The following is a 24,326-nucleotide window of genomic DNA, read 5'->3' as shown; positions in this document are numbered from 1 at the left end:
GTGGGGAGGGCATAGAGCAGATAGAGGAGGGGCAGGGGCGGGTGGGGAGGGCATAGAGCAGATAGAGGAGGGGTGAGTGAGGAGGGCATAGAGCAGATAGAGGAGGGGCGGGTGGGGAGGGCATAGAGCAGATAGAGGAGGGGTGAGTGAGGAGGGCATAGAGCAGATAGAGGAGGGGCGGGTGGGGAGGGCATAGAGCAGATAGAGGAGGGGTGAGTGAGGAGGGCATAGAGCAGATAGAGGAGGGGTGGGTGGGGAGGGCATAGAGCAGATAGAGGAGGGGTGAGTGAGGAGGGCATAGAGCAGATAGAGGAGGGGCGGGTGGGGAGGGCATAGAGCAGATAGAGGAGGGGTGGGTGAGGAGGGCATAGAGCAGATAGAGGAGGGGCAGGGGCGGGTGGGGAGGGCATAGAGCAGATAGAGGAGGGGTGGGTGGGGAGGGCATAGAGCAGATAGAGGAGGGGCGGGTGGGGAGGGCATAGAGCAGATAGAGGAGGGGTGAGTGAGGAGGGCATAGAGCAGATAGAGGAGGGGCGGGTGGGGAGGGCATAGAGCAGATAGAGGAGGGGTGAGTGAGGAGGGCATAGAGCAGATAGAGGAGGGGCGGGTGGGGAGGGCATAGAGCAGATAGAGGAGGGGTGGGTGAGGAGGGCATAGAGCAGATAGAGGAGGGGCAGGGGCGGGTGGGGAGGGCATAGAGCAGATAGAGGAGGGGTGGGTGGGGAGGGCATAGAGCAGATAGAGGAGGGGTGGGTGAGGAGGGCATAGAGCAGATAGAGGAGGGGTGGGTGGGGAGGGCATAGAGCAGATAGAGGAGGGGTGGGTGGGGAGGGCATAGAGCAGATAGAGGAGGGGTGAGTGAGGAGGGCATACAGTGGGTGGAGGAGGGGATGGAGGAAGAGGAGGTACAGAGGAGATTGAAGATGAAAGGGGGGAAAGGAGTTGAGTGGATAGAGTGGGGAAAGAAGGGAAGGAGATAGAAAAGATGGAGGAGAGGAAGGGGAAGTAGAGGACACAGGAAATGGAGGGGAGGGAGGAAGAAGAGGGGAGGGAGAGGAGGAGGGCTCGAGGAGGTGTAGAAATAATTAGGGTGATGGAAGCATGAACAGTAGGAGATGTCAGAGGAGGAAGGGCAGCAGAGATATTGGATGCAATACTGTGAAGGGAACAGAGGGATGGGGAGGAAGAGGAGGAGGAAAGGGAAAGAGAAGGTAGAGGGTGTGGGGAGACCGTAGGGATGTGTGTGGAGGGATAGGAGAAAAACACAGAGCAGAAGAGGGAAGGGAGAGAAAAGGGATGAAGATGGATAGTATTAGAAGAAGCAGAGAAGGGAGCATAAAGGAGGAGGAATTGAGGGGGAAGAGAGAAAAAGAGTTGAATTAAGGATAAAAAGGAAGAGAAGAAAAGTGGGACATCAGGAGAGGGTTAGAGGAAGGAAGAAAAAGAGGGAAGGGAAATAAGGGCTGTCAGGAGTAGCAGGGACAGGAGGGAGAATGTGGAGAGAACAAGGAGCATGAGGTGCAAGAGCCTGAGGAAAATAAAAAGTAGGAGAGGAAGACCAGGAGGAAGGGGCGGCGGAAGGACAGGAATAAGGAAGGGAGGAGAGGAAGACCAGGAGGAAGGGGCGGCGGAAGGACAGGAATAAGGAAGGGAGGAGAGGAAGACCAGGAGGAAGAGGCAGCGGAAGGACAGGAATAAGGAAGGGAGGAGAGGAAGACCAGGAGGAAGGGGCAGCGGAAGAACAGGAATAAGGGAGGAGGAAAACCAGCCAATAGGAAGGATGGAAAGCAGTCAATGTAGAAGGGAAAACAAGAGAAGCAGGATGGGAAAGAAGAGGCAGAGCTTGCAGAAGACCATGGCAAGGAGGAAGAGAGAAACAGAGAGAGGACGAGGAAGGGGTTGTAGAGAAGGAAAGATTAGGAATAGGGAATGAGCAAGAAAGGAGATGGGGAGGAAATAATTCGGAAGTGGAGGAGAGTAGCTAGGATTAGGAAGAGTAGTAGAATAAGAAATGAGAGGAAGACATGGAGATTAAAGGAGGACAGAAGAGGAGGAGAGAAAGGAGACCTGGTAAAGACGAGGTGAGAAACTGAGGGGAGAGGTGAGAGATGTAGGAGAAGGAAGGTGAGAGACCACAGGGAGGAAAAGGACAAGAGAGAGCTGAGGAAGGAGGATTGCAGGAACTGTCAAGACGAGGGAGTCAGGTGGTGGTGCACACCTTTAATCCCAGCACTCAGGAGGCAAAAGCAGGCGGATCTCTGTGAGTTTGAGGCCAAGAGCTAGTTCCAGGACAGCCTCCAAAGCCACAGAGAAACCCTGTATCACCCCCCCAGGAAGACAATGAGGTAGAAAAAGGGGAAGCTGGAGAAGTAGAGGAAAAGAAGAGTGAGGAAAGGAATGAGAGGATGGGGAGGAGAAAGACAAAGGGGAAAGAAAGAGGGAAAGGAGGAGAAGAAACTATAGGAACAGAAAGAGGAAAAGGCAGGAAAAGGAGACCGTGAAGGGAAGACAGGATAAAGAGAAGGAAGAGAAAGTATGCAAGAGGAAACATAGAGGGAGCAAGAAGGGGAGGGGGAAGCAGGACAGAAAGTGGGAGATGATGGGAAAAGGAAAAGGGTAGAAGGAGGGAGGAGGAGCAATGAGGAACTGGAAGAGAATTCATACAAGGAGAAAGAGGAAGTTGAGGAAGTGAGGGGAAGAGGATGGGTGGTAAGTGAAAAGGGGTGTAAGGGAAAGGAGGGAAGAGGAAGCAAGGGAGAGAAGTAGGAAGAAGAGGATGGAAAAAGACAGAGAAGGGAAGGAAGTGCAGGAGCAAGAGAGAAAAGTACGAAGGAAAGAAGGGAGCAAGGAGATGGAGGAGGAGAAAGATGGAGGTGAGGACAGGCGTGAGAGATGGAGATGGAGGAGGAGAAAGATAGAGGTGAGGACAGGCGTGAGAGATGGAGGAGGAGGAGGAGGAGAGAGATGGAGATGAGGACAGGCGTGAGAGATGGAGGAGGAGGAGGAGAAAGATAGAGGTGAGGACAGGCGTGAGAGATGGAGATGGAGGAGGAGAAACATGGAGGTGAGGACAGGCGTGAGAGATGGAGGAGGATGAGGAGGAGAAAGATGGAGGTAAGAACAGGCGAGAGAGATGGAGATGGAGGAGGAGAAAGAGTGAGATGAGGACAGGTGTGAGAGATGGAGGAGGAGGAGGAGGAGAAAGATGGAGGCGAGGACAGGCGTGAGAGATGGAGAAGGAGGAGGAGAAAGATGGAGGTGAGGACAGGCGTGAGAGATGGAGAAGGAGGAGGAGAAAGATAGAGGTGAGGACAGGCGTGAGAGGAGGAGGAGGAGAAACATGGAGGTGAGGACAGGCATGAGAGATGGAGGAGAAGGAGAAAGATGGAGGTGAGGGCAGGCGTGAGAGATGGAGGAGGAGGAGGAGGAGGAGAAAGATGGAGGTGAGGAAAGGAGTGAGAGATGGAGGAGGAGGAGGAGAAAGATGGAGGTGAGGGCAGGCGTAAGGGATGGAGAAGGAAGAGGAAGAGAAAGATGGAGATGAGGACAGGCGTGAGAGTTGGAGATGGAGGAGGAGAAAGATGGAGGTGAGGCCAGGCGTGAGAGATGGAGGAGGAGGAGAAAGATGGAGGTGAGGGCAGGCGTCAGAGATGGAGGAGGAGGAGAAAGATGGAGTTGAGGACAGGCGTGAGAGATGGAGGAGGAGGAGGAGAAAGATGGAGGTGAAGACAGGCGTAAGAGATGGAGGAGGAGCAGGAGCAGGAGAAAGATGGAGGTGAGAACAGGTGTTAGAGACGGAGGAGGAGGAGAAAGATGGAGGTGAGGACAGGCATGAGAGATGGAGGAGGAGGAGGAGAAAGATGGAGGTGAGGACAGGCGTGAGAGATGGAAGAGGAGGAGGAGAAAGATGGAGGTGAGGACAGGCGTCAGAGATGGAGGAGGAGGAGAATGAGAAAGATGGAGGTGAGGACAGGCATGAGAGATGGAGGAGGAGGAGAAAGATGGAGGTGAGGACAGGCGAGAGAGATGGAAGAGGAGGAGGAGAAAGATGGAGGTGAGGACAGGCGTGAGAGATGGAGGAGGGGGAGGAGGAGAAAGATGGAGGTGAGGACAGGCGAGAGAGATGGAGATGGAGGAGGAGAAAGATGGAGGTGAGGACAGGCGTGAGAGATGGAGGAGGAGGAGGAGGAGAAAGATGGAGGCGAGGACAGGTGTGAGAGAAGGAGGAGGAGGAAGAGAAAGATGCAGGTGAGGACGGGCCTGAGAGATGGAGGAGGAGGAGGAGAAAGATGGAGGTGAGGACAGGCGTGAGAGATGGAGGAGGAGGAGAAAGATGGAGATGAGGACAGGCGTGAGAGATGGAGGTGGAGGAGGAGGAGAAAGATGGAGGCGAGGACAGGTGTGAGAGAAGGAGGAGGAGGAAGAGAAAGATGCAGGTGAGGACGGGCGTGAGAGATGGAGGAGGAGGAGGAGAAAGATGGAGGTGAGGACAGGCGTGAGAGATGGAGGAGGAGGAGGAGAAAGATGGAGGTAAGGACAGGCGTGAGAGATGGAGGAGGAGGAGGAGGAGAAAGATGGAGGCGAGGACAGGCGTGAGAGATGGAGAAGGAGGAGGAGAAAGATGGAGGTGAGGCCAGGCGTGAGAGATGGAGGAGGAGGAGAAAGATGGAGGTGAGGACAGGCGTGAGAGATGGAGGTGGAGGAAGAGGAGAAAGATGGAGGTGAGGGCAGGCGTGAGAGATGGAGGAGGAGGAAGAGAAAGATGCAGGTGAGGACAGGCGTGAGAGATGGTGGAGGAGGAGAAAGATGGAGTTGAGGACAGGCGTGAGAGATGGAGGAGGAGGAGGAGAAAGATGGAGGTGAAGACAGGCGTGAGAGGTGGAGTAGGAGGAGGAGAAAGATGGAGGTAAGGACAGGCGAGAGAGATGGAGATGGAGGAGGAGAAACATGGAGGTGAGGACATGCGTGAGAGGTGGAGGAGGAGGAGGAGGAGAAAGATGGAGGTAAGGACAGGCGAGAGAGATGGAGATGGAGGAGGAGAAACATGGAGGTGAGGACAGGCGTGAGAGATGGAGATGGAGGAGGAGAAAGATGGAGGGGAGGACAGGCGTGAGAGATGGAGGAGGAGGAGAAAAATGGAGGTGAGGACAGGTGTGACAGATGGAGGAGGAGGAGGAGGAGGAGAGAGATGGAGTTGAGGACAGGCGTGAGAGATGGAGGAGGAGGAGAAAAATGGCGGTGAGGACAGGCGTGAGAGATGGAGGAGGAGGAGAAAAATGGAGGTGAGGACAGGTGTGAGAGATGGAGGAGGAGGAGGAGGACAAAGATGGAGGTGAGGACAGGCGTGAGAGATGGAGGAGGAGGAGGAGAAAGATGGAGGTGAAGACAGGCGTAAGAGATGGAGGAGGAGCAGGAGCAGGAGAAAGATGGAGGTGAGAACAGGTGTTAGAGACAGAGGAGGAGGAGAAAGATGGAGGTGAGGAAAGGCGTGAGAGATGGAGGAGGAGGAGGAGAAAGATGGAGGTGAGGACAGGCATGAGAGATGGAGGAGGAGGAGGAGAAAGATGGAGGTGAGGACAGGCGTGAGGGATGGAGGAGGTGGAGAAACATGGAGGTGAGGACAGGCGTGAGAGATGGAGATGGAGGAGGAGAAAGATGGAGGAAAGGACAGGCGTGAGAGATGGAGGAGGAGGAGAAAAATGGAGGTGAGGACAGGTGTGAGAGATGGAGGAGGAGGAGGAGGACAAAGATGGAGGTGAGGACAGGCGTGAGAGATGGAGGAGGAGGAGGAGAAAGATGGAGGTGAAGACAGGCGTAAGAGATGGAGGAGGAGCAGGAGCAGGAGAAAGATGGAGATGAGAACAGGTGTTAGAGACGGAGGAGGAGGAGAAAGATGGAGGTGAGGACAGGCGTGAGAGATGGAGGAGGAGGAGGAGAAAGATGGAGGTGAGGACAGGCGTGAGAGATGGAGGAGGAGGAGGAAAAGGTGGAGGTGAGGACAGGCATGAGAGATGGAGGAGGAGGAGAAAGATGGAGGTGAGGACAGGCGTGAGAGATGGAGGAGAAGGAGGAGAAAGATGGAGGCGAGGACAGGCGTGAGAGATGGAGATGGAGGAGGAAGAAGAGTGAGGTGAGGACAGGTGTGAGAGATGGTGGAGGAGGAGGAGGAGGATGGAGGCGAGGACAGGCGTGAGAGAAGGAGGAGGAGGAGAAACATGGAGGTGAGGACAGGCGTGAGAGATGGAGGAGGAGGAGAAAGATGGAGGTGAGGGCAGGCGTGAGAGATGGAGGAGGAGGAGGAGGAGGAGGAGGAGAAAGATGGAGGTGAGGACAGGTGTGAGAAAAGGAGGAGGAGGAGGAGAAAGATGCAGGTGAGGACAGGCGTGAGAGATGGAGGAGGAGGAGGAGAAAGATGGAGGTGAAGACAGGCATGAGAGGTGGAGTAGGAGGAGGAGAAAGATGGAGGTGAGGACAGGCGTGAGAGGTGGAGGAGGAGGAGGAGGAGAGAGATGGAGGTGAGGACAGGCGTGAGAGGTGGAGGAGGAGGAGGAGAAAGATGGAGGTGAGGACAGGCGTGAGAGATGGAGATGGAGGAGGAGAAACATGGAGGTGAGGACAGGCGTGAGAGATGGAGGAGGATGAGGAGGAGAGAGATGGAGGTAAGGACAGGCGAGAGAGATGGAGATGGAGGAGGAGAAAGAGTGAGGTGAGGACAGGTGTGAGAGATGGAGGAGGAGGAGGAGGAGGAGAAAGATGGAGGCGAGGACAGGCGTGAGAGATGGAGAAGGAGGAGGAGAAAGATAGAGGTGAGGACAGGCGTGAGAGAAGGAGGAGGAGGAGAAACATGGAGGTGAGGACAGGCGTGAGAGATGGAGGAGGAGGAGAAAAATGGAGGTGAGGACAGGCGTGAGAGATGGAGGAGGAGGAGGAGAAAATGGAGGTGAGGGCAGGTGTGAGAGATGGAGGAGGAGGAGGAGAAAGATGGAGGTGAGGACGGGCGTGAGAGATGGAGGAGGAGGAGTAGAAAGATGGAGTTGAGGACAGGCGTGAGAGGTGGAGGAGGAGGAGGAGAAAGATGGAGGTGAAGACAGGCGTGAGAGGTGGAGTAGGAGGAGGAGAAAGATGGAGGTAAGAACAGGCGAGAGAGATGGAGATGGAGGAGGAGAAACATGGAGGTGAGGACAGGCGTGAGAGATGGAGGAGGAGGAGGAGGAGAGAGATGGAGGTGAGGACAGGCGTGAGAGATGGAGGAGGAGGAGGAAGAGGAGAGAGATGGAGGGGAGGACAGGCGTGAGAGATGGAGGAGGAGAAAAATGGAGGTGAGGGCATGCGTGAGAGATGGAGGAGGAGGAGGAGGAGAAAGATGGAGGTGAGGACGGGCGTGAGAGATGGAGGAGGAGGAGTAGAAAGATGGAGTTGAGGACAGGCGTGAGAGATGGAGGAGGAGGAGGAGAAAGATGGAGGTGAAGACAGGCGTGAGAGGTGGAGTAGGAGGAGGAGAAAGATGGAGGTAAGGACAGGCGAGAGAGATGGAGATGGAGGAGGAGAAACATGGAGGTGAGGACAGGCGTGAGAGATGGAGGAGGAGGAGGAGGAGAGAGATGGAGATGAGGACAGGCGTGAGAGATGGAGGAGGAGGAGGAAGAGGAGAAAGATGGAGGGGAGGACAGGCGTGAGAGATGGAGGAGGAGAAAAATGGAGGTGAGGGCATGCGTGAGAGATGGAGGAGGAGGAGGAGGAGAAAGATGGAGGTGAGGACAGGCGTGAGAGATGGAGGAGGAGGAGGAGAAAGATGGAGGTGAGGGCAGGTGTGAGAGATGGAGGAGGAGGAGGAGAAAGATGGAGGTGAGGACAGGCGTGAGCGATGGAGGAGGAGGAGGAGGAGAAAGATGGAGGCGAGGACAGGCGTGAGAGATGGAGGAGGAGGAGGAGTAAGATGGAGGTGAGGACAGGCGTGAGACATGGAAGAGGAGGAGAAAGATGGAGGTGAGGGCAGGCGTGAGAGATGGAGGAGGAGGAGGAGGAGAAAGATGGACGTGAGGACAGGTGTGAGATATGGAGGAGGATGAGGAGAAAGATGGAGGTGAGGACAGGCGTGACAGATGGAGGAGGAGGAGAAAGATGGAGGTGAGGACAGGCGTGAGAGATGGAGGAGGAGGAGGAAGAGGAGAAAGATGGAGGGGAGGACAGGCGTGAGAGATGGAGGAGGAGGAGAAAGATGGAGGTGAGGGCAGGTGGAGAGATGGAGGAGGAGGAGGAGTAGGAGAAAGATGGAGGTGAGGACAGGCGTGAGAGATGGAGGAGGAGGAGAAAGATGGATGTGAGGGCATGCGTGAGAGATGGAGGAGGAGGAGGAGGAGAAAGATGGAGGTGAGGACAGGCCTGAGAGATGGAGGAGGAGGAGAAAGATGGAGGGGAGGACAGGCGTGAGAGATGGAGGAGGAGGAGAAAGATGGATGTGAGGGCATGCGTGAGAGATGGAGGAGGAGGAGGAGGAGAAAGATGGAGGTGAGGACAGGCCTGAGAGATGGAGGAGGAGGAGAAAGATGGAGGGGAGGACAGGCGTGAGAGATGGAGGAGGAGGAGTAGGAGAAAGATGGAGGTGAGGACAGCCGTGAGAGATGGAGGAGGAGGAGCAGAAAGATGGAGGTGAGGAAAGGCGTGAGAGATGGAGGAGGAGATGAAAGATGGAGGTGAGGACAGGCGTGAGAGATGGAGGAGGAAGAGGAGGAGGAGAAAGATGGAGGTGAGGACAGGCGTGAGAGATGGTGGAGGAGGAGAAAGATGGAGGTGAGGACAGGCGTGAGCGATCGAGGAGGACGGAAAGAGGAGTAGAAAATAGAGGAGATGGAATTGAAAATGAGAGGAAAGGAAGAGGAAGTGGGTGAAGATAGGAGAAAGGAGGAAGATGAAGGAGTATATGGAGGATGTGGAGGAGGGGACAGACAGGGGAGAGGTTGGAGGAGATGAACAAAGGAGATATAGGAGGAAGGTATGGAAGCTTAGGATATGAAGGAGGAAATGGAGGAGGAAGAGATGAAGGGGTCGCAGGAAGAAGAGGATTTGGGGAGTGAAGTAAGAGATAGTTGAGGAGAAGAAAAATAGAGAAGATGAAGCAGCAGGAGGAAACAGAAGGAGTAGGAAAAAGATAGAAGGAGATAAAGGAGGAAGAGAAGATGAGGCAAGGGAAGCCTGGAAGAAATGAGTGAGGGGGATAAGGAAAGGACAGAGGATGGAGTAGAGGAGTGGAAGAGAGGAACTGGGAAAGGAAGTCAGAAGAGAAGAGAGAAATGCGGGAGACGGGGAGAGGCAGCGTAAGGGAGGTGTGAAGGGGAGAGCAGAGGTGCAGGAGAGCAAGCAGGGGCAAGATGGAGCAGGGGAGTGTATTGTGAAGAGACACCGGCAGAAGGGAGGAGGGGTGAGCAAGGTGATAGAGGACAGGGAGGTGTGTTGGAGGAGAGGAGGAAAGGATGGGGTATTGAGGTGTAGGATGGTGCTGGTAGGGGAAGGAAGGCATGAAGGAGGATATTGAAAAAGATGGAGATGAAAATGGGGGGGAGGGCAAGAGTGTGGAGACCATGGGTTACATAAGAGGGAGAGGGTAGAGAAGGAGAGAGAGAGGAGAAAGGTGAGTAAGAGGAAGGAAATGGGAGGGGTGAGCAAGGCAAACAAGATGGAGATGAAGGAGCAGGAGGAGACAAAAGAGGCTATAGGAGAGAAGGAACCAGAGGAAAGAGGAAGAGGTGGAGAAGAGGGGGTTGGAGACGGGAAGAAGAGACATGGTGAAGGGATAGGCGAAGGGAATGGAGGAGGAGAAGGAAACGGGAGAGAAGGAGAAGATGTAGAGAAGCTGGAAAAAGAAGATGGAGCAGGAAGCCAGAGGAAGAGGCAATGTAGGAGGAAGAGAGGAGGAGATGGAGAAGGAAATTAAGAAAGACAGAAGGAAAGAAATGGAGAAGGAAGAGAAGAGGTGAAGGAAGAGGAACAGTCAGAGAAGGAAGAGAAGATATAGAGGAAGAGGAACCGTCAGAGAAGGAAGAAGAGATGGAGGAAGAGGAACAGTCAGAGAAGGAAGAGAAGAGATGGGGAAGAGGAACAGTCAGAGAAGGAAGAAGGAAGAAGAGGTGGAAGAAGAGGAACAATCAGAGAAGGAAGAAGAGATAGAGGAAGAAAAACAGTCAGAGAAGGGAGAAAAGATGGAGGAAGAGGAACAATTAGAGAAGGAGGAAGGAAGAAGAGATGGAGGAAGAGGAACGGTCAGAGAAGGAAGAAGAGGTGGAGGAAGAGGAACAGTCAGAGAAGGAAGAAGAGGTGGAGGAAGAGGAACGATTAGAGAAGGAGGAAGGAAGAAGAGATGGAGGAGGAGGAACAGTTAGAGAAGGAAGAAGAGGTGGAGGAAGAGGAACGATTAGAGAAGGAGGAAGAAAGAAGAGATGGAGGAGGAGGAACAGTCAGAGAAGGGAGAAGAGATGGAGGAAGAGGAACGATTAGAGAAGGAGGAAGAGATGGAGAAAGAGGAACAGTCAGAGAAGGAGGAAGAGATGGAGGAAGAGGAACAGTCAGAGAAGGAAGAAGGAAGAAGAGATGGAGGAAGAGGAACAGTCAGAGAAGGAGGAAGAGATGGAGGAAGAGGAACAGTCAGAGAAGGAAGAGAAGAGATGGAGAAAGAGGAACAGTCAGAGAAGGAGGAAGAGATGGAGGAAGAGGAACGATCAGAGAAGGAAGAAGAGGTGGAAGAAGAGGAACAGTCAGAGAAGGAAGAAGGAAGAAGAGATGGAGGAAGAGGAACGATTAGAGAAGGAGGAAGGAAGAAGAGACGGAGAAAGAGGAACAGTCAGAGAAGGAGGAAGAGCTAGAGGAAGAAAAACAGTCAGAGAAGGGAGATGGAGGAAGAGGAACAGTCAGAGAAGGAAGAGAAGAGATGGAGGAAGAGGAACAGTCAGAGAAGGAGGAAGAGATGGAGGAAGAGGAACAGTCAGAGAAGGAGGAAGAGATGGAGGAAGAGGAATGATCAGAGAAGGAGGAAGGAAGAAGAGACGGAGAAAGAGGAACAGTCAGAGAAGGAGGAAGAGCTAGAGGAAGAAAAACAGTCAGAGAAGGGAGATGGAGGAAGAGGAACAGTCAGAGAAGGAAGAGAAGAGATGGAGGAAGAGGAACAGTCAGAGAAGGAGGAAGAGATGGAGGAAGAGGAACAGTCAGAGAAGGAGGAAGAGATGGAGGAAGAGGAATGATCAGAGAAGGAGGAAGGAAGAAGAGACGGAGAAAGAGGAACAGTCAGAGAAGGAAGATGAGATGGAGGAAGAGGAACAGTCAGAGAAGGAAGATGAGATGGAGGAAGAGGAACAGTCAGAGAAGGAGGAAGAGGTGGAGGAAGAGGAACAGTCAGAGAAGGAAGAAGAGATGGAGACTGGTGGGAGGAGAGGGAGTGAAGGGTGTGGAGAAGGAGGGGGAGGGGAGGAGACAAAGGGGAGGAAGGAGAGGAGGAGAGAGAAGGGAGGGCGGCGATGGAGGAGAAGGCGGCGGAGAGGAAAAAGGGATGAAGAGCGTCAGAAGAGGAAGAGGAACGGAAGGAAAAGTAGGTGAAGGGTTAGGAGCTAGAAGCAGAGGAAGAGTTAAAGGAGGAGGGAGGAAAAGAGGGAGTAGGAGGAGCATCAGGAGGAAACAGGAAGGAAGGAGAAAAGGGGATAAATGAGGAGATGGAGGAAGACAAGGACAAGATGAGGAGATGCAGGAAGAAAGATGTAGGAGGAGAAGGAGAAGCAGAAGAATGTGGAGAAAGAGAGGGGGCAGGAGAGGAGGAGGAAGAGGACGAGGGGAAGGGGGGAAAGAATTAGAGGAAAAGAAGGAGGAAACGGAAAAAAGCAGCAGCAGAGGAGATGGAAGAGGAAGGGGAAGGGAAGGAGATTGAGGTACAGGAGGGGAAGGAAATGGAGAGGAAGAAAAGGGAGAGCCAGAGAAGGGGAGGAGGAGAGGAAGTTGGAAGAGGAGAGGAGGAAGGGAGAGGAGGAGGGAGTGGAGGACGAGGAGGAGAGGAGGAACAGATGGCTGCCCGGGAGAGCGGCAGTGCCTGCATTGGGTGATGACCCAAGTATTAGGTACTGCATTGCCTGTGAGGAGCTTTGTCCGCCATATCATGTGGGTAGAGATGGGACAAGGTCAAAGGAAGAAGGCGCGTGACAGCGAGAGACAGAGTGAGACTCCCATTAGGTGGGGCAGAGAGCATAATGGGGGCCCAGGCCAGCTGGGGGCACACCCTCCCCCGTCAGGGTTAGTTTCCTCATTTGTTCCCGCCTTAACACCCAGAGCATGCTGGCCCATCTTAACCCTAGCTGTACACCCAAAGGGCACCCCACCCGTCTTCCTGGAAGGGCTGCAGCTTCTCTGCAGAGGAGACAGGGCCGAAAGAGCATAGGTGTGGATTATTTGGCACACAGTCAGTGCTCAATTAGTGCCCCTTCCCTTTCCTGGGGTGAGTGTGTGTGGGGTGCAGTAGGAAGAAAGTGTTTATAAAAAGCTTAGCATACTGCTGGTGCCCAATAAGTGCCCTCATGCCCAGGCAGAGAGAAGCAGGAAGCAGAGGCTGGCAGAGGCCATTGTCAGTGGAGAATGGAGGACCAGAGAGAATGCATACTAGCAGCACTCAATAAATGCATTCTTTGTCTTGGGAGAGAGTAAGCAGTGAGAGGGGAGGGGAGGGGAGGGTGGAAAGAGATAAGAGGGTGAGTGGAGCGCATTCACCCCTTCTCCCAGGATGGCAGAGAGGGAGGAGACCAGTAAGAGACAATGGGTGGGAGTCTGGGACCTCATGCACAGCAGGTGCTCACAGGGGAGGAGCCAGGCAGACTGGATGGGGAGGGAGGACTCAGTAGAGGGACAGCGGAGCTAGAGGGGGCGGAGGGTAGAAAGGGTGGACAAACACCAGGGTGACCAGAAGGGCCCTGGGGCTCAGGAGGTAGCAGATGCCCCAGGCCTGGCCCTCAGGGTCACTCCCCTACCTAGGGTGGAGCAGAAAGCCACCAGCTCCTCTGCAGTAGCGGGAGGCAGGAGCCCCCAGCTGTCAGGGCAGGAGACAAGGGTGCATTGTCCTGGGACTGGCACAGCCTGGTCCGAGGGGGAGGGGAGCCCAGTCTGCCTGGTGTGGGGTGCTGCCTGGCCTCTGAATCCCATGACCCACTGTCCCTCCTCCGGGCTGACCTTCCTCCCTGTCGCTCTGGTCTCCTGCTCTCCACCCCTCTTTCCTGTTGTGTGGGGAGTGACCCTGCTGCCAATACTGAGCGCCTCACCCAGGATCTGGGCTGGGCATGGGTGGGGGCAGAGGGGGAAGGAAAGACGGAGGCAGAGAAGGGGGAGCCAGGACAGAACCAGCTTTATTCAGGAAAGAACACAGGGCTTCGGCCCCAGCCGAGGGAGAGAGAGTCGGAGAGGGAGGAAAAGAGACCCGAAAATAGGAGATGGGAAGGAAAGGGTTGGAACAACCAGGCAGAGAGAGAGAGAGAGAGAGAGAGAGAGAGAGAGAGAGAGAGAGAGAGAGAGAGAGAGAGAGAGAGACAGACATCGAGACAGACACAGACAGAGACACAGAGACAGACAGAGACAGAGACACAGAGAGACACAGAGACAGAGACACACAGACAGACAGAGACAGAGACGCACAGACAGAGACAGAGAGAGAGACAGAGAATCAGAGAGAGGCAGAGAGATGGAGAGAGCCAGACAAAGACGATATGGAAAGAAATATAGAGATAAGGAAAATCAGGCCAAGAGATAGACACATAGAACATCAGAGACAGAAAGTATTGGGCTGAGAGACAGAGATGGAGGGACACAGAGGCAGCGAGAAGGGGGCAGGGAAAATCAGACACAGAGATGGAGGCAGAGGGAGAACAGAGACGGAGACAGAGGGATGGAGCATGTGTGTGGGAGGTGGGGGCGGAGATGAGGTCGCAGGCCGAGAGAGGCACAGGAGAGGGTGGAGGCTGTGGGAGGCAAGCAGACAGGTGGAGAGACACCGGGCGCCTTGCGGGCCACCACGGCAGCAGGACCCTCTCACCTGGCCTCGGTGTCTGCGCCCCCGGCCCCAGCCCAAGCCCTGCAATTTAAGGGGCACCATAGGGGCGGTCCTGGCCCTATCCACACCTTATCTGGCCAGATCCTGGCCTTGCAGCTAAATTGAGCCTCAGCTGTCAGCACAGCCAGCAACAGCTGTACAGGCGGCCGCCAACCCTCCACTCTCCCGGGGTGCCGCGGCCCTGGAGGTCAGCTTGGAGCCCCACACCCTCATCAGGGAACCCCAGGAGCCCAGCAGCCTCAGGACAGGCCTGGTGAGGCATGCTAGGGTCAAGGGTGCTCTCCTCAGAAGAGGGGTGTCAGTGGGGACACCAGGTCAGCACTAAGGGCAAACACGAGGCGCTGAATCAGTGTGCAGGCCTGCGCCCTTCCCTCCACAGCTCCCCGTTTAGAACCTTATTTGGTCACAGCTGAGGGTGCACCTGGGATGTCACAGGCTGCACCACTCAGGCCAAGAATAGAAACAGCGAGTCCGGGCAGCTGTCCCCTACTCGGAACTGGACAGGCGACAGGTGGAGGGGGTGGGGGGAGGGGGCTAGGAGGAGGCTGGACGGGAAAGAGGGCAGCAGAATCGCAGAGAAGGTAAGAGGCCCAGAGACCCTGCGGGACTTCAGGGCCAGGGAGAGGTGGGGAAGTGGGTGTGGTGGCATACACCTGTAATTCCCGCACGTGGGTGGCTGAGCAGGAGGGGCAGAGCGAGTTTGAGACCAGTCTGGGCCATACAGCGAGACTGTTTTAAAAAGGGGGTAAGGGTGCACACACACACACTCACACTCTCACTCACACACACACACGCACGCGCACACACACACAGACACACTCATTCACATACACACACTCTCACACATGCGCACACACTCACACACACACTCACACGTACACTCACTCACATGCACACACACACACTTACGCACACAGACACTCTCACACACACACACTCACACACACACTGGGGGGTGGTGGAAGGGTTAATCCAGACACATATTGAGGACAGAGAGAGGACACCCAGAGAGGGGCTGGGAGGCCAGGGGGCAGGGAGGGTCCTGGGCTCCAGGGCTGGCAACTCAGTATGTGTCCTCCACATGCTGCCCTGGGTTTTTACTTTACAACTTGCCCTTTGACCTCGGAATCCTGGGGACCAGATAACATGGTGCAGGATGTGGCCTTCATCCCCAGATGAATCCATCACCAGGTCACAGACCCTGGCTGTCTGTTTCTCCTCTTGCGACTCCTCAGGGTGTGCCTATCTGGGCCCTCCTCCTGGCTCCAGTCTCTTCCACTGTCCCAGATAGGCCTGTCTGTCAACACCTCCCCAAATAACTGTGGTGATGACAGCAGGGCTGTAGCACTCTGGGGACATCAGCAATTTCCAATTCTGGGGCCCCTCAAGTTTCCCAGCCTCTTGAGAATGTCTGGCTTGGGTGTCTGCTCCAGTCTGGTGCCCTGGGAAAATATTCCTCCAACAGCTGTCCGTCCCTCACCTACTTCAGGGCTGAGCCCAACTGACCCTTCTCTGGTGGCCCAGCACAGCCTGAGAAAACGGCAGCAGCTGTGCCGATTTCCTGAGGTTGCTATGAGGAGCACCAAGCCCGTTACAGCTTCAGACCCCTCATGCTGGCTCTCTCCGTGGGGATCAGAAACTCTTAATGGGCTCCAGTGGGCTGGCCTCCCACTTTTAAGGGCCCTGTGCCTTCACCCACTCACCCGCCAAGTCCTGCTGCTCCCGAGGGAGGCTGGTTACAACCAGTCCTATCTGCGGCCCAGCTCCCCCTGCACCTGCGAAGTCTTGGTCCGTGGTCATAGGCTGCCGGACCCACGGCCATCCTTGGGGCCTACTGTCTGGCCTGCTTCCTCACCAGTGGTCCCTGATTCATCATATGTTACCCTACTCATTTTGGGGATGACGACATGTTGGTTTCTGGCTTCTGTCTCCCTCTGGGCACTGGCTTGTGACCGAGAGCAGTCCTCAGGAGCTCAGACAAGATAGCAAAAGAGCAGATTTATTGAGGCAGCAATGGTTGGTGGGGAGCGGGACTCTAGGGTAGGAGCAGGCTCCTGGGGCGTGGAGTTGCAGGCTCCTCCCAGGCGCTCGGGCCTGAGGCGGCAAGGGTTCACAGGCAGCGCGTCAGCTTGTGTACAGCCAGCAGCCGGCCTCCTCCACCTCCTTGGTCACCACCAATAGCACCTCGCACAGGCCTTGGGCCAGGGCAGCTGCCAAGAAGGCTCTGAAGGGAGACGTGGGGAGATGAGACCCGGGCAGCCCGGGCGGGATAGTTCCGTTGGTCTCACCTGTCCCTTCACCACTCACCTGACACCATCCTCATCCCCCAGGGCTTCAGGTGCCCGAAGCTTTGAGTCCAGGTTATAGTAGATGCCATCCACTTGGCGCAGGGCCACCCAGTGCCGGCGGCGCAGTGGCAGGGACAGCAGCCCCAGGGACACAGGAGAGGGTAGGTTCAGGATCAGGCCTAGCACCTGGGGCAGGGCCAGCTGGGACAGCGGTCTGGGGAGGGGAGGGACGCAGCATGAGGCTCTAGAGGCCCTTGGATACTGCTCCGCTCCTCAGAAAGGCCACGCGCCACCCACTGACCCGCCACCCTCTCCCTGCCGAGTTCAGCCTTGGTTTTGTTTAGGCAGGGTGTGCCAGGTACACCAGTTCATGGGGTGCTGGGATGGGACCCCAGCCTCATGCATGCTGGGTAAGCATGCTGCCAGTGGAGCCCCAGCCCCTCAACTTTTGTTGTTGGCCCTTTTGAGTCAGGGTCTCCATACGCAGCCCAGGCCAGTTCCCAGTTCAGCTGTGCCTTGGGCCAACGGGCTGCTCTCACTCCTAACCCCGTTTCCATCTTTCCCCACCTCAGCCACAAGTCACTCACTTGGACCCTACACCACCCCTTTGACTGGCACCAAGTTTATCAGTTTAGCCCACCAGTCAGTCAGTCTCTATCAGCCAGAGCCTCAAACCGCCCTGTGTGCAGCCCACACCCGGGGTCAGGGCAGCCACGGCCGCGGCCCTACCTCCTCCTGTCCCACCACACAGCGGCCAGGCCCAGGCCCTGCAGGGCAGCCATGATCACGTTGACATCGTAGTTGCCGGTGCCCAGGAGGCTGCGATGGGGGTTCAGCCGGGAGTCGGGGGCTAGCCTGGGGGTGAAGGGGGCAGAGCCAAGGTTGGGGACCCTGGAAAGGCCTTCACCTTCTCACACAGCAGGTACGGCCCAGAGCCTGGCTTCTGACTTTCCTTTAAGCCCCACACAGCTAATCAGGCCCCAAGCCCCGTTCTCCTCCCATCCCCACACCCGTTCTCTTGGCCTGGCTGCAGCTTTGTCTCTTTCCACTCGACCCTTCCTGGTCTCTGGTCTGTCCCTCCGGCAGCCTCCAGCTGCCATGCTCCTACTCCCCCCTCTCCCACGACTCCCACGAGTTCTGGACAAAGCCTCTGCCCTTCCACCTATCCCTTCTCACCACGGCCTCTTTCCAGACTGGTCTCCGTGTCATGTCTTTTAGAAGAGGAGCCATCAAACCCCCAGCTGGGCACTCAGCTCCCGAGTGACAATGCCACTCATGTCCCCGTATCTGAATACAGAATGCCTCTTTCGTTTGGTCACACCCTGCCCTACTCTGTTCACAGCCCTCCCTGGTGCCCCAGACCCCCAGGACAGACGCCTCCTCCAGCGGCAAGTGCTCCCTGCACAGCTCAGCTCTTACCAGCCTCCTGTCTCCAGCTGTCCCTGGTGCCCCAGCCTTCCCTCTAGCTCTCTCCAGAGGTGAGCCCGCTCCTCTGAAGAGCTGGACCCCTGGGGAGCAGTGACATGGAGGGAACCCCTTCTGTCTGCTCTGTGTCCCCAGCTTTCTTATTGCTCCTGCTGTTCCGATGCCCCCGTGTGAAAGCTGGTGCAGGGATGGCTATCTCCCAACGTAGAGCTACAGGATGAGGATGCTGGGTGAGCAGCAGTGAGAAGACATAAGGGCTGCCTCTGGATGTGGACCTGACTGCAGCCTGGGATGTCTGTGGGAGGACTGGGGGCCTACAGGTGGGAACAGAGAGAGTTTCGTAAGAAAGTAATGGCTGAAATTCTGAGAGGCACCTAGGTGACCAAGAAGAGAAGGAATGTCTTTTGTAACACGGAACAGCCTGTGTAAGAGCTCAGAGACGCCACAGTGGGGTCATTTGGGGCCAAGGAGAGCAGTGAAGGATGGAGCTGCAGACAGGCAGGTAAGGACCAGAGCACCAAAAGCCCTGGAGCTCAGGATGACGGACTCTAGGAGTGCTAGGGGCCCCCAGAGGGATAAATGCACAAGAGGGGCAGGCAGGACGGGCAGGAGGAGAAAACCAGGCAGCTGGGAGGCTGTGCCAACGGCTCAGGTAGGAGAGCTTGAGGCCAAAGCTGGAGCCGAGGCTGTGGGAGGCAGCAGGTAACAGTTGCAGGATCTGAGCCCGGCCCTGTTAGTGCCCAGGCAGGCTCCCATGCTTCTCAGCCCTGCTCTTCCAGGGCCAGGACCTGGCCGGCAGTCACCTCTTGCAAATTTCGTCTGCAGCCTCCTGGCTAAAGAGCTGCTGTTGGAGGACGTTGTTGAGAGCGTGGACGGCGCACAGCTCTAGCCGCTGCCGCTCGTGGTACACTGACGGTGGGCTCGGCCGCGCTTCCGGGGCCTGAGACATGCCCTCCTCGGCTCCTGCTGGGGGTGGTACAAGCAGACAGGGTTAGGAACCCAGGGTCACGGTCATCTGGGTCTCCAGACTCCGGTGTCCCTGGGCAACAGCCACTGAGATAGGCACTGGGGCCAGCTTGGGAGGATACGACCCTGCGACCTAGGCTGTCTCCGGAGCATAGAGGCATCTTCAAGCACTAGTCCCAGGGGGAAAAGGCTCTTTTCTGCCCACTTGGCAATAGAGACCCACCCCCATTACATGTCTCTAAGCAAAAAGGTCCGGATCACTGTAACCTAGCAACGAAGTATCGTCCCTTCTGTCCCTAGGAAACAATACCTTTTTGGTTCCCAAGCAACAGGGTACACCCCACCCCCATGGTAACCCGGTCCGATTTCTGATCACCTAGCAATGGAGGACTCCTCCTTCCCGGTCTCCGGGTAACAGGGTCTCTTCTGGTCGCCTAGCAACGAAAGACTACCCCTCGTCAATAACCAGGGCTCTCTCCTCCCGTCTCCTGGCAACAAGGCCCTCTCCCAGTCTCTAAGCAACAGGAGCCCCTGCTCTTCCTGTCACCTGGCAACCAGGCACGCTCCCACCCGCCTCCGCACGGCCGCTCGCCTGGCCCTCACCCCGTCGGCCTCTCTGCTCGCTGGGACCGGCCGCTTTCTCATTCCCTGGGCAGCGGCCGGGTGGTACCACGCTGACTGGGCAGGCGGGACGGACTACAGCTCCCGACAGCCTGAGCGCCCCGGACTGCGATTCCCGAAGGCCTACGGGACGCCTAAATAGGCCTCGCAGTTCGGAAGTTCGCCGGGGACGCTCTGCAGCACGGAACTACAACTCCCGTCGGACCACACAGCCAGTTTTCAAGCACCCCCAGGGCTCACTACTACCTAGAGGTTTCTGGGAAATGTAGTAGCTTGAACTCTCGCGATAGCTTCCAGGAAATTGGTTTGTGTGTATGCTCATGCGCTCGCTGCTATGGCGTCACACACGGTGTGTTGAAGCGTGACGTAATAGAGTTAGGGGATAAGGAACTAAAGAGGCCAAAGAGAACAGCCGACAGAACTCTGATGTTTACTGAGACACATAGAGGTCGAGGTGACAGCAAGGGCAGTGGGGGAGACTTGTCAGCAGAGATGAATCCCAGGTTTGGAGGGGAGCTGGCAGCAGCCTGCGGGAAGAAGGAAAGACTAGGATGCAACCCAGACCTGCAAGCAGCCACGACGACCCAGGGCTTTGGAAATGGTAGTGTAGTACAACCCAAAGAGGATACTCAGAAAGAGATGTGGAGAGACAAGAGGGACGGAGACTCAGAGAAAGGGGCGGGGAAACGGGCTCATAAAGCCTGGGAGTGAAAACTAAGGACGGGCGGACAGAAAACCGGGGTGGGACACCCGACATTGAGTTCCGCAGGGCACAAAGGTCAAGGGACTGATGGAGGGGTCTGGCCGCACCCAGCAGGCTGAGCCAGAAGGCTGTGACAGTGGCAGAGCCGGTGACAGCGCCAGGCTGGGCTGGGTTCTCTCTGTGGGTGTGCACCGCGAAGCTGTGGCCTGTGGGTCCTGGGGGGCCTTTCAGCTCCACGTCCACCACGTGCATGTCTCTGAGGCTGCAGCCAGCGGAGAAGGCCAGTTAGTCCACCTGGCGTGCACCCAGCTAGGCCACCTACCTCCGCTGCTCACCTAAGGTCAGCCACAAGCACCCCAACGACACGGTCGAAGCCTAGACTGGGGGCAGCCAGGGCAGCGGCTGCCATGGTGTTAGAATTCCGGGGGGCCAAGGGGCAGAGCCCACGCACGGGGCCCTCGTAGAGCACTGTGCGGGGCCCACTGATGTGCGCTGCAGCCAGGGATCCCTCCAGCCGGAAGCCATCGGGATGTGTGGCCATGGTGACTCGAAGGCTCTGAAAGCAATGGCAAGGTCAGGAAGCTGAGATTTACGGGTCACCTGCGTCGCAGCCCATTTGATTCTCACCTGGAGGCCTCCTGCTAAATCCAGTCTCCTGATGTCCTCAGTCCCCCACAGGGCTCCTCTGGCCACAAACACAGTGTGGCCCCAGCAGTTTGAGGCCTCCATGAGCTGCTGCTCTGTGGTCTGGTCAGCCAGAGCTGATGGAGACCCCACCTTGGGAAGTACGGTGGAGAGAGGGAAGGCCAAGACATAGCTCCCTGCTGTGGGGTGGGATGCAGCCACCACAGAGAAGGACTTGCTGAGGGATGAGGGGGCTCACCAGGAGGTTAGCGTGGCGCAGAATTTGTGCCCCTGATTCGTGGATTATATTTGGATGGGCCACTTCTACCACAAGGTCAGGGTGCCTGGGAGAGGGAGACATGGAGGAGCCGTCAGAGAACAGTCAGGTCTCAGGGTTTGGGGGTGTCACTCCTTACCCTGGCTGGGTGTGTTCTGGTTTATCTTTATGTGCACTGAGACCCAGAGAGGATCAGAGCTGTGACACAGGGAGGCAGGCGGCAGCTAGGGAAGGCTCTCGCTGAGCTGCGGGCCACTGACCTGTCCTCAAGGGCAGTAAGGTCTTGGAGCTGCAGGGCAGGGGGCACACTCCCTGCCATTCGTCCAGGGTCACGGTTCCATACAAAAACAAGTTCTAGGCCCAGTTCTGATCCCTGAGCCAGAAGGCGAGACACAAGAGACTGTCCTGCAGAAGGGGAGGGCCAGAGATCCAAGGAAAGTTGGTGCAGAGACCACACCCCAGTCAGGGAGACAGAGAGAGGGATACACACACACACACACACACACCGCCGCCACCACCACCACCACCACCACCACACAGGAGAGAGAGAGACAGAAACAGAGAGAGAGAGACAGACAGACAGAGAGAGAGACAGAGAGAGACAGAGAGAGAGAGAGACCCTACGGGAGGTAGACAGCCTGAGAAAAATACCCCAGAGACACAGAGACAAAGACAGAGATGGGAGGCAGAGAGAGGGGACAGAGACCCAGAGAGAGAGAGAGAGAGAGAGAGAGAGAGAGAGAGAGAGAGAGAGAGAGAGAGAGAGAGAGAGAGAGTTTGGACTCACCCAGGCGGCCATAACCCACCACCCCCACTTTCTGAGGGACTCGAGGGACTATACTGGTGGCCATGGCCTTTAGCACGGTGTCCTGTTGTAGATCGTCAGTGTTTGCTGGTCTCTGCACCAGGCCTGGGCAGTGAGTGAACTTTGTAGTTTAACCCTGATCCTCTGCAGTGGAGGCAGAGGGAGGGAGCAGGATGGGGGGACGGGTGGTTCTGTGTGAGCCCGCTGCCCTCCTGGGCTGGTGGCTTGGGAGCTGGGCCTTCTGTGGCCCAGGTGCTCACCACCCCACCTCGTCCTGTGCAGCACCCTCTCCCACCCTTAGGAGGTGGAAATCCCTATACAGTCCCCTCCTCGGGCTGCACAGCAAGTTGTCATGGGAATTGCATTTGCTCGGGCAGGACGGGAAGAACTGGGGACTAGAACTTGGATCTTCCACTAGGTCCCTTGCAGACCCCTTGATCTCCGTTATGTGGAAAGGCCCGGCTGGAATGTCATGTGGTTCGGCACGCCCCACCTGTGTCCCGTCTTTCCCAGCCCTCCGTGCCCCTCGTGCCGGCCAGAGTCCCCTCCCCCGCCCCAGTGTCTAATCGCCCTTGATCTCACCTTAACTGTCCTGTGCACCGCCCATCCCACCTTGAGGCCGCAGTCTCCCAGTCTCCCGCCTCTTTGTGTTCCCGGTCCCCTGCCCACTCCCACCTCCTAGCCCATCCCCGAAGAAGGGGGTCTGCATAGCTGGGGGAGTTCCTAAGTGTCCCCAGGCTGAGTCCAGCCACTGCCTGGCAGGCCTGGCATGGGACACGGCAGGCTGCAGTAGGCCAGCTCCCTGCCCCCACTGCCACCTGGTACAGCCGCAGTGTTACCATGGGAACCAGGATCCTAGCCGAGATGGCTGCAGAGAAGGCAGGAAAGATGGAGAGACCCCAAAGCACATGCGCAACAGCCCTGTCCCCGTCTCAACACAGGGTGGCTGGACAGGGAGGGAGATGGGGCTTGACGCCCGCCCCGCCGACAGTGGTCACAGGAAGCCACTTAGCGCCGGGTGGGGTGAGGGGAAGGTGCAGATCAGGAAGAGGCGGGGAGACAGGGAGAAGACAGAGTGCGAGGAGTCGGGGGAGGGCTTCCTGCTCTCCCCTCTCTGGCGAAGGTGTGTACCCTGGGGCCTCCAGTGCCCACACGGGGTCCAGATCTATGGATGGGTGAAGTGCCCATGTGCGGTATGCCTGCCCCTGGCTGCCTCTCTGACTCCCTAGGCAACCTTAGTTCTCTGAGGCTGAACCTTGGGCACAGCCCACTCTGCGATGCCACTAATATCCCATCCAGCACCACCCAGCCCCGGCCTCGCCGGCGATTGCGCACCTCCACGTGCCCTGGCCTGTTTACAATGCCCGGCACGTGGTCATGTGACCCAGGCCTGTTTGCTTTGTATGACCTCCCTCGTACAAACGCTCTCCTGACGAGCTAGGGATGTGCGTGAAATGGAGAAGACTCCCTGTGGGACACAACCATTTGCTCAGTAGTGTCACCCAGAAAGTTCTGTGGCTACCCTGACCTTCAGATGGTCAATTGTGGCCTTCCTGGACAACTGTGTCTGCAGATGGTCACTCTAGGAGAGGCTCTGCTGCTGTACAAGCCCCTAAAACAGCATGATGGCAGCTCTACTCTGAGGCGGCCCACAGGGATACCCCAGCAGCCTGGAGAGGCTGGGACAGAGCTTTCCTGCCCAGGCTTCAGAGAGACCCAGCACTGTGACCTTGGATTTACAACCCTCAGAAGACCAATATCCCACAGTTCTGCTGTTCCAAGACACTGTGGAACTTTGTAGCCCAAGCTCCCCTCTGGGTTGTGTGCTGTGTGTGAGTGTCTATGAGCTGTGTGTCTGTGTGTGTGTCTGTGTGTGTGAGTGTCTGTGTGTATGAGTGTGTGTGTGTGTGAGTGTCTGTGTGTGAGTGTGCGTGTGTATGAGCTGTGTGAGTATCTGTATGTGTGTGTGAGTGTCTGTGTGTGTCTATGTGCTGTGTGTGTGTGTGGGTGTCTGTGTGTGTATGAGTGTGTGTGTGAGTGTCTGTGTGTGTGAGTATCTGTGTGAGTGTGTGTGTATGAGTGTCTGTGTGTGTGAGTGTCTGTGTGTGTCTATGTGCTGTGTGTGTGTGAGTGTCTGTGTGTGTGAGAGTGTCTGTGTGTGTGTCTGTGTCTGTGTGTGTGTGTCTGTGTGTGTGAGAGTGTCTGTGTGTGAGTGTCTGTGTCTGTGTGTGTGAGTGTGAGTGTCTGTGTGTGGGTGTCTGTGAGTGTCTGTGTGTGTGAGTATCTGTGTGTGTCTGTGTGTGTGAGTGTGTGTGTGAGTGTCTGTGTGTGAGAGTGTCTGTGTGTGTGAGAGTGTCTGTGTGTGTGAGTGTCTGTGTGTGTGAGTGTCTGTGTGTGTATGAGTGTCTGTGTGTGAGAGTGTCTGTGTGTGTCTGTGTGTGTGTGAGTGTCTGTGTGTGAGAGTTCTGTGTGTGTGTGTCTGTGTGTGTGTGAGAGTGTCTGTGTGTCTGTGTGTGTCTGTATGTGTGAGTGTCTGTGTGTGAGTGTCT

At 56.3% G+C, this 24,326-nt stretch overlaps 2 protein-coding genes and 1 long non-coding RNA gene across 9 annotated transcripts; 1 reads left to right on the top strand and 2 right to left on the bottom strand.

Moving 5' to 3' along the window:
• Positions 1–14,605: 14,605 nt before the first annotated feature.
• On the top strand, positions 14,606–19,651 carry LOC121136196. The gene is made up of 2 exons (XR_005873331.1): positions 14,606–14,649; positions 17,699–19,651. It is a non-coding gene; the product is annotated as an uncharacterized LOC121136196 (long non-coding RNA).
• Josd2 (Josephin domain containing 2) lies at positions 16,052–19,488 on the bottom strand. Of its 2 annotated transcripts, none has more exons than XM_013124252.3 (6): positions 19,351–19,488; positions 19,124–19,181; positions 18,585–18,747; positions 17,086–17,211; positions 16,376–16,570; positions 16,052–16,292 (listed from the first exon to the last, which is right to left on the bottom strand). In XM_013124252.3, exons 1-6 carry the CDS (start codon positions 19,390–19,392, stop codon positions 16,193–16,195), a joined length of 684 nt encoding a protein of 227 aa, XP_012979706.1. In that variant the 5' UTR covers positions 19,393–19,488; the 3' UTR covers positions 16,052–16,192. The 2 variants fall into 2 exon arrangements, with proteins under 2 accessions (XP_012979706.1, XP_012979707.1); XM_013124253.3 differs by having other exon boundaries at positions 18,585–18,744.
• Positions 19,652–19,782: 131 nt separating the features above from the next.
• Positions 19,783–23,667, bottom strand: Aspdh (aspartate dehydrogenase domain containing). Of its 6 annotated transcripts, none has more exons than XM_021235734.2 (7): positions 22,360–22,610; positions 21,760–21,882; positions 21,233–21,377; positions 20,955–21,039; positions 20,699–20,848; positions 20,407–20,627; positions 19,783–20,333 (listed from the first exon to the last, which is right to left on the bottom strand). In XM_021235734.2, exons 2-7 carry the CDS (start codon positions 21,821–21,823, stop codon positions 19,799–19,801), a joined length of 1,200 nt encoding a protein of 399 aa, XP_021091393.1. In that variant the 5' UTR covers positions 21,824–21,882; positions 22,360–22,610; the 3' UTR covers positions 19,783–19,798. The 6 variants fall into 6 exon arrangements, with proteins under 6 accessions (XP_021091393.1, XP_005084839.1, XP_040592030.1 ...); XM_005084782.4 differs by lacking the exon at positions 22,360–22,610 and having other exon boundaries at positions 19,783–19,895; positions 20,179–20,333; positions 21,760–22,317; XM_040736096.1 differs by lacking the exon at positions 21,760–21,882.
• Between the last annotated feature and the right edge of the window lie 659 nt (positions 23,668–24,326).

Source organism: Mesocricetus auratus, unplaced genomic scaffold (assembly GCF_017639785.1).
Source record: "Mesocricetus auratus isolate SY011 unplaced genomic scaffold, BCM_Maur_2.0 Super-Scaffold_100054, whole genome shotgun sequence".
Classification (NCBI taxonomy): Eukaryota; Metazoa; Chordata; class Mammalia; order Rodentia; family Cricetidae; genus Mesocricetus; species Mesocricetus auratus.
The sequence above is the reverse complement of the archived record's forward strand: the minus strand, read 5'-3'. Positions and strand labels throughout refer to the sequence as shown.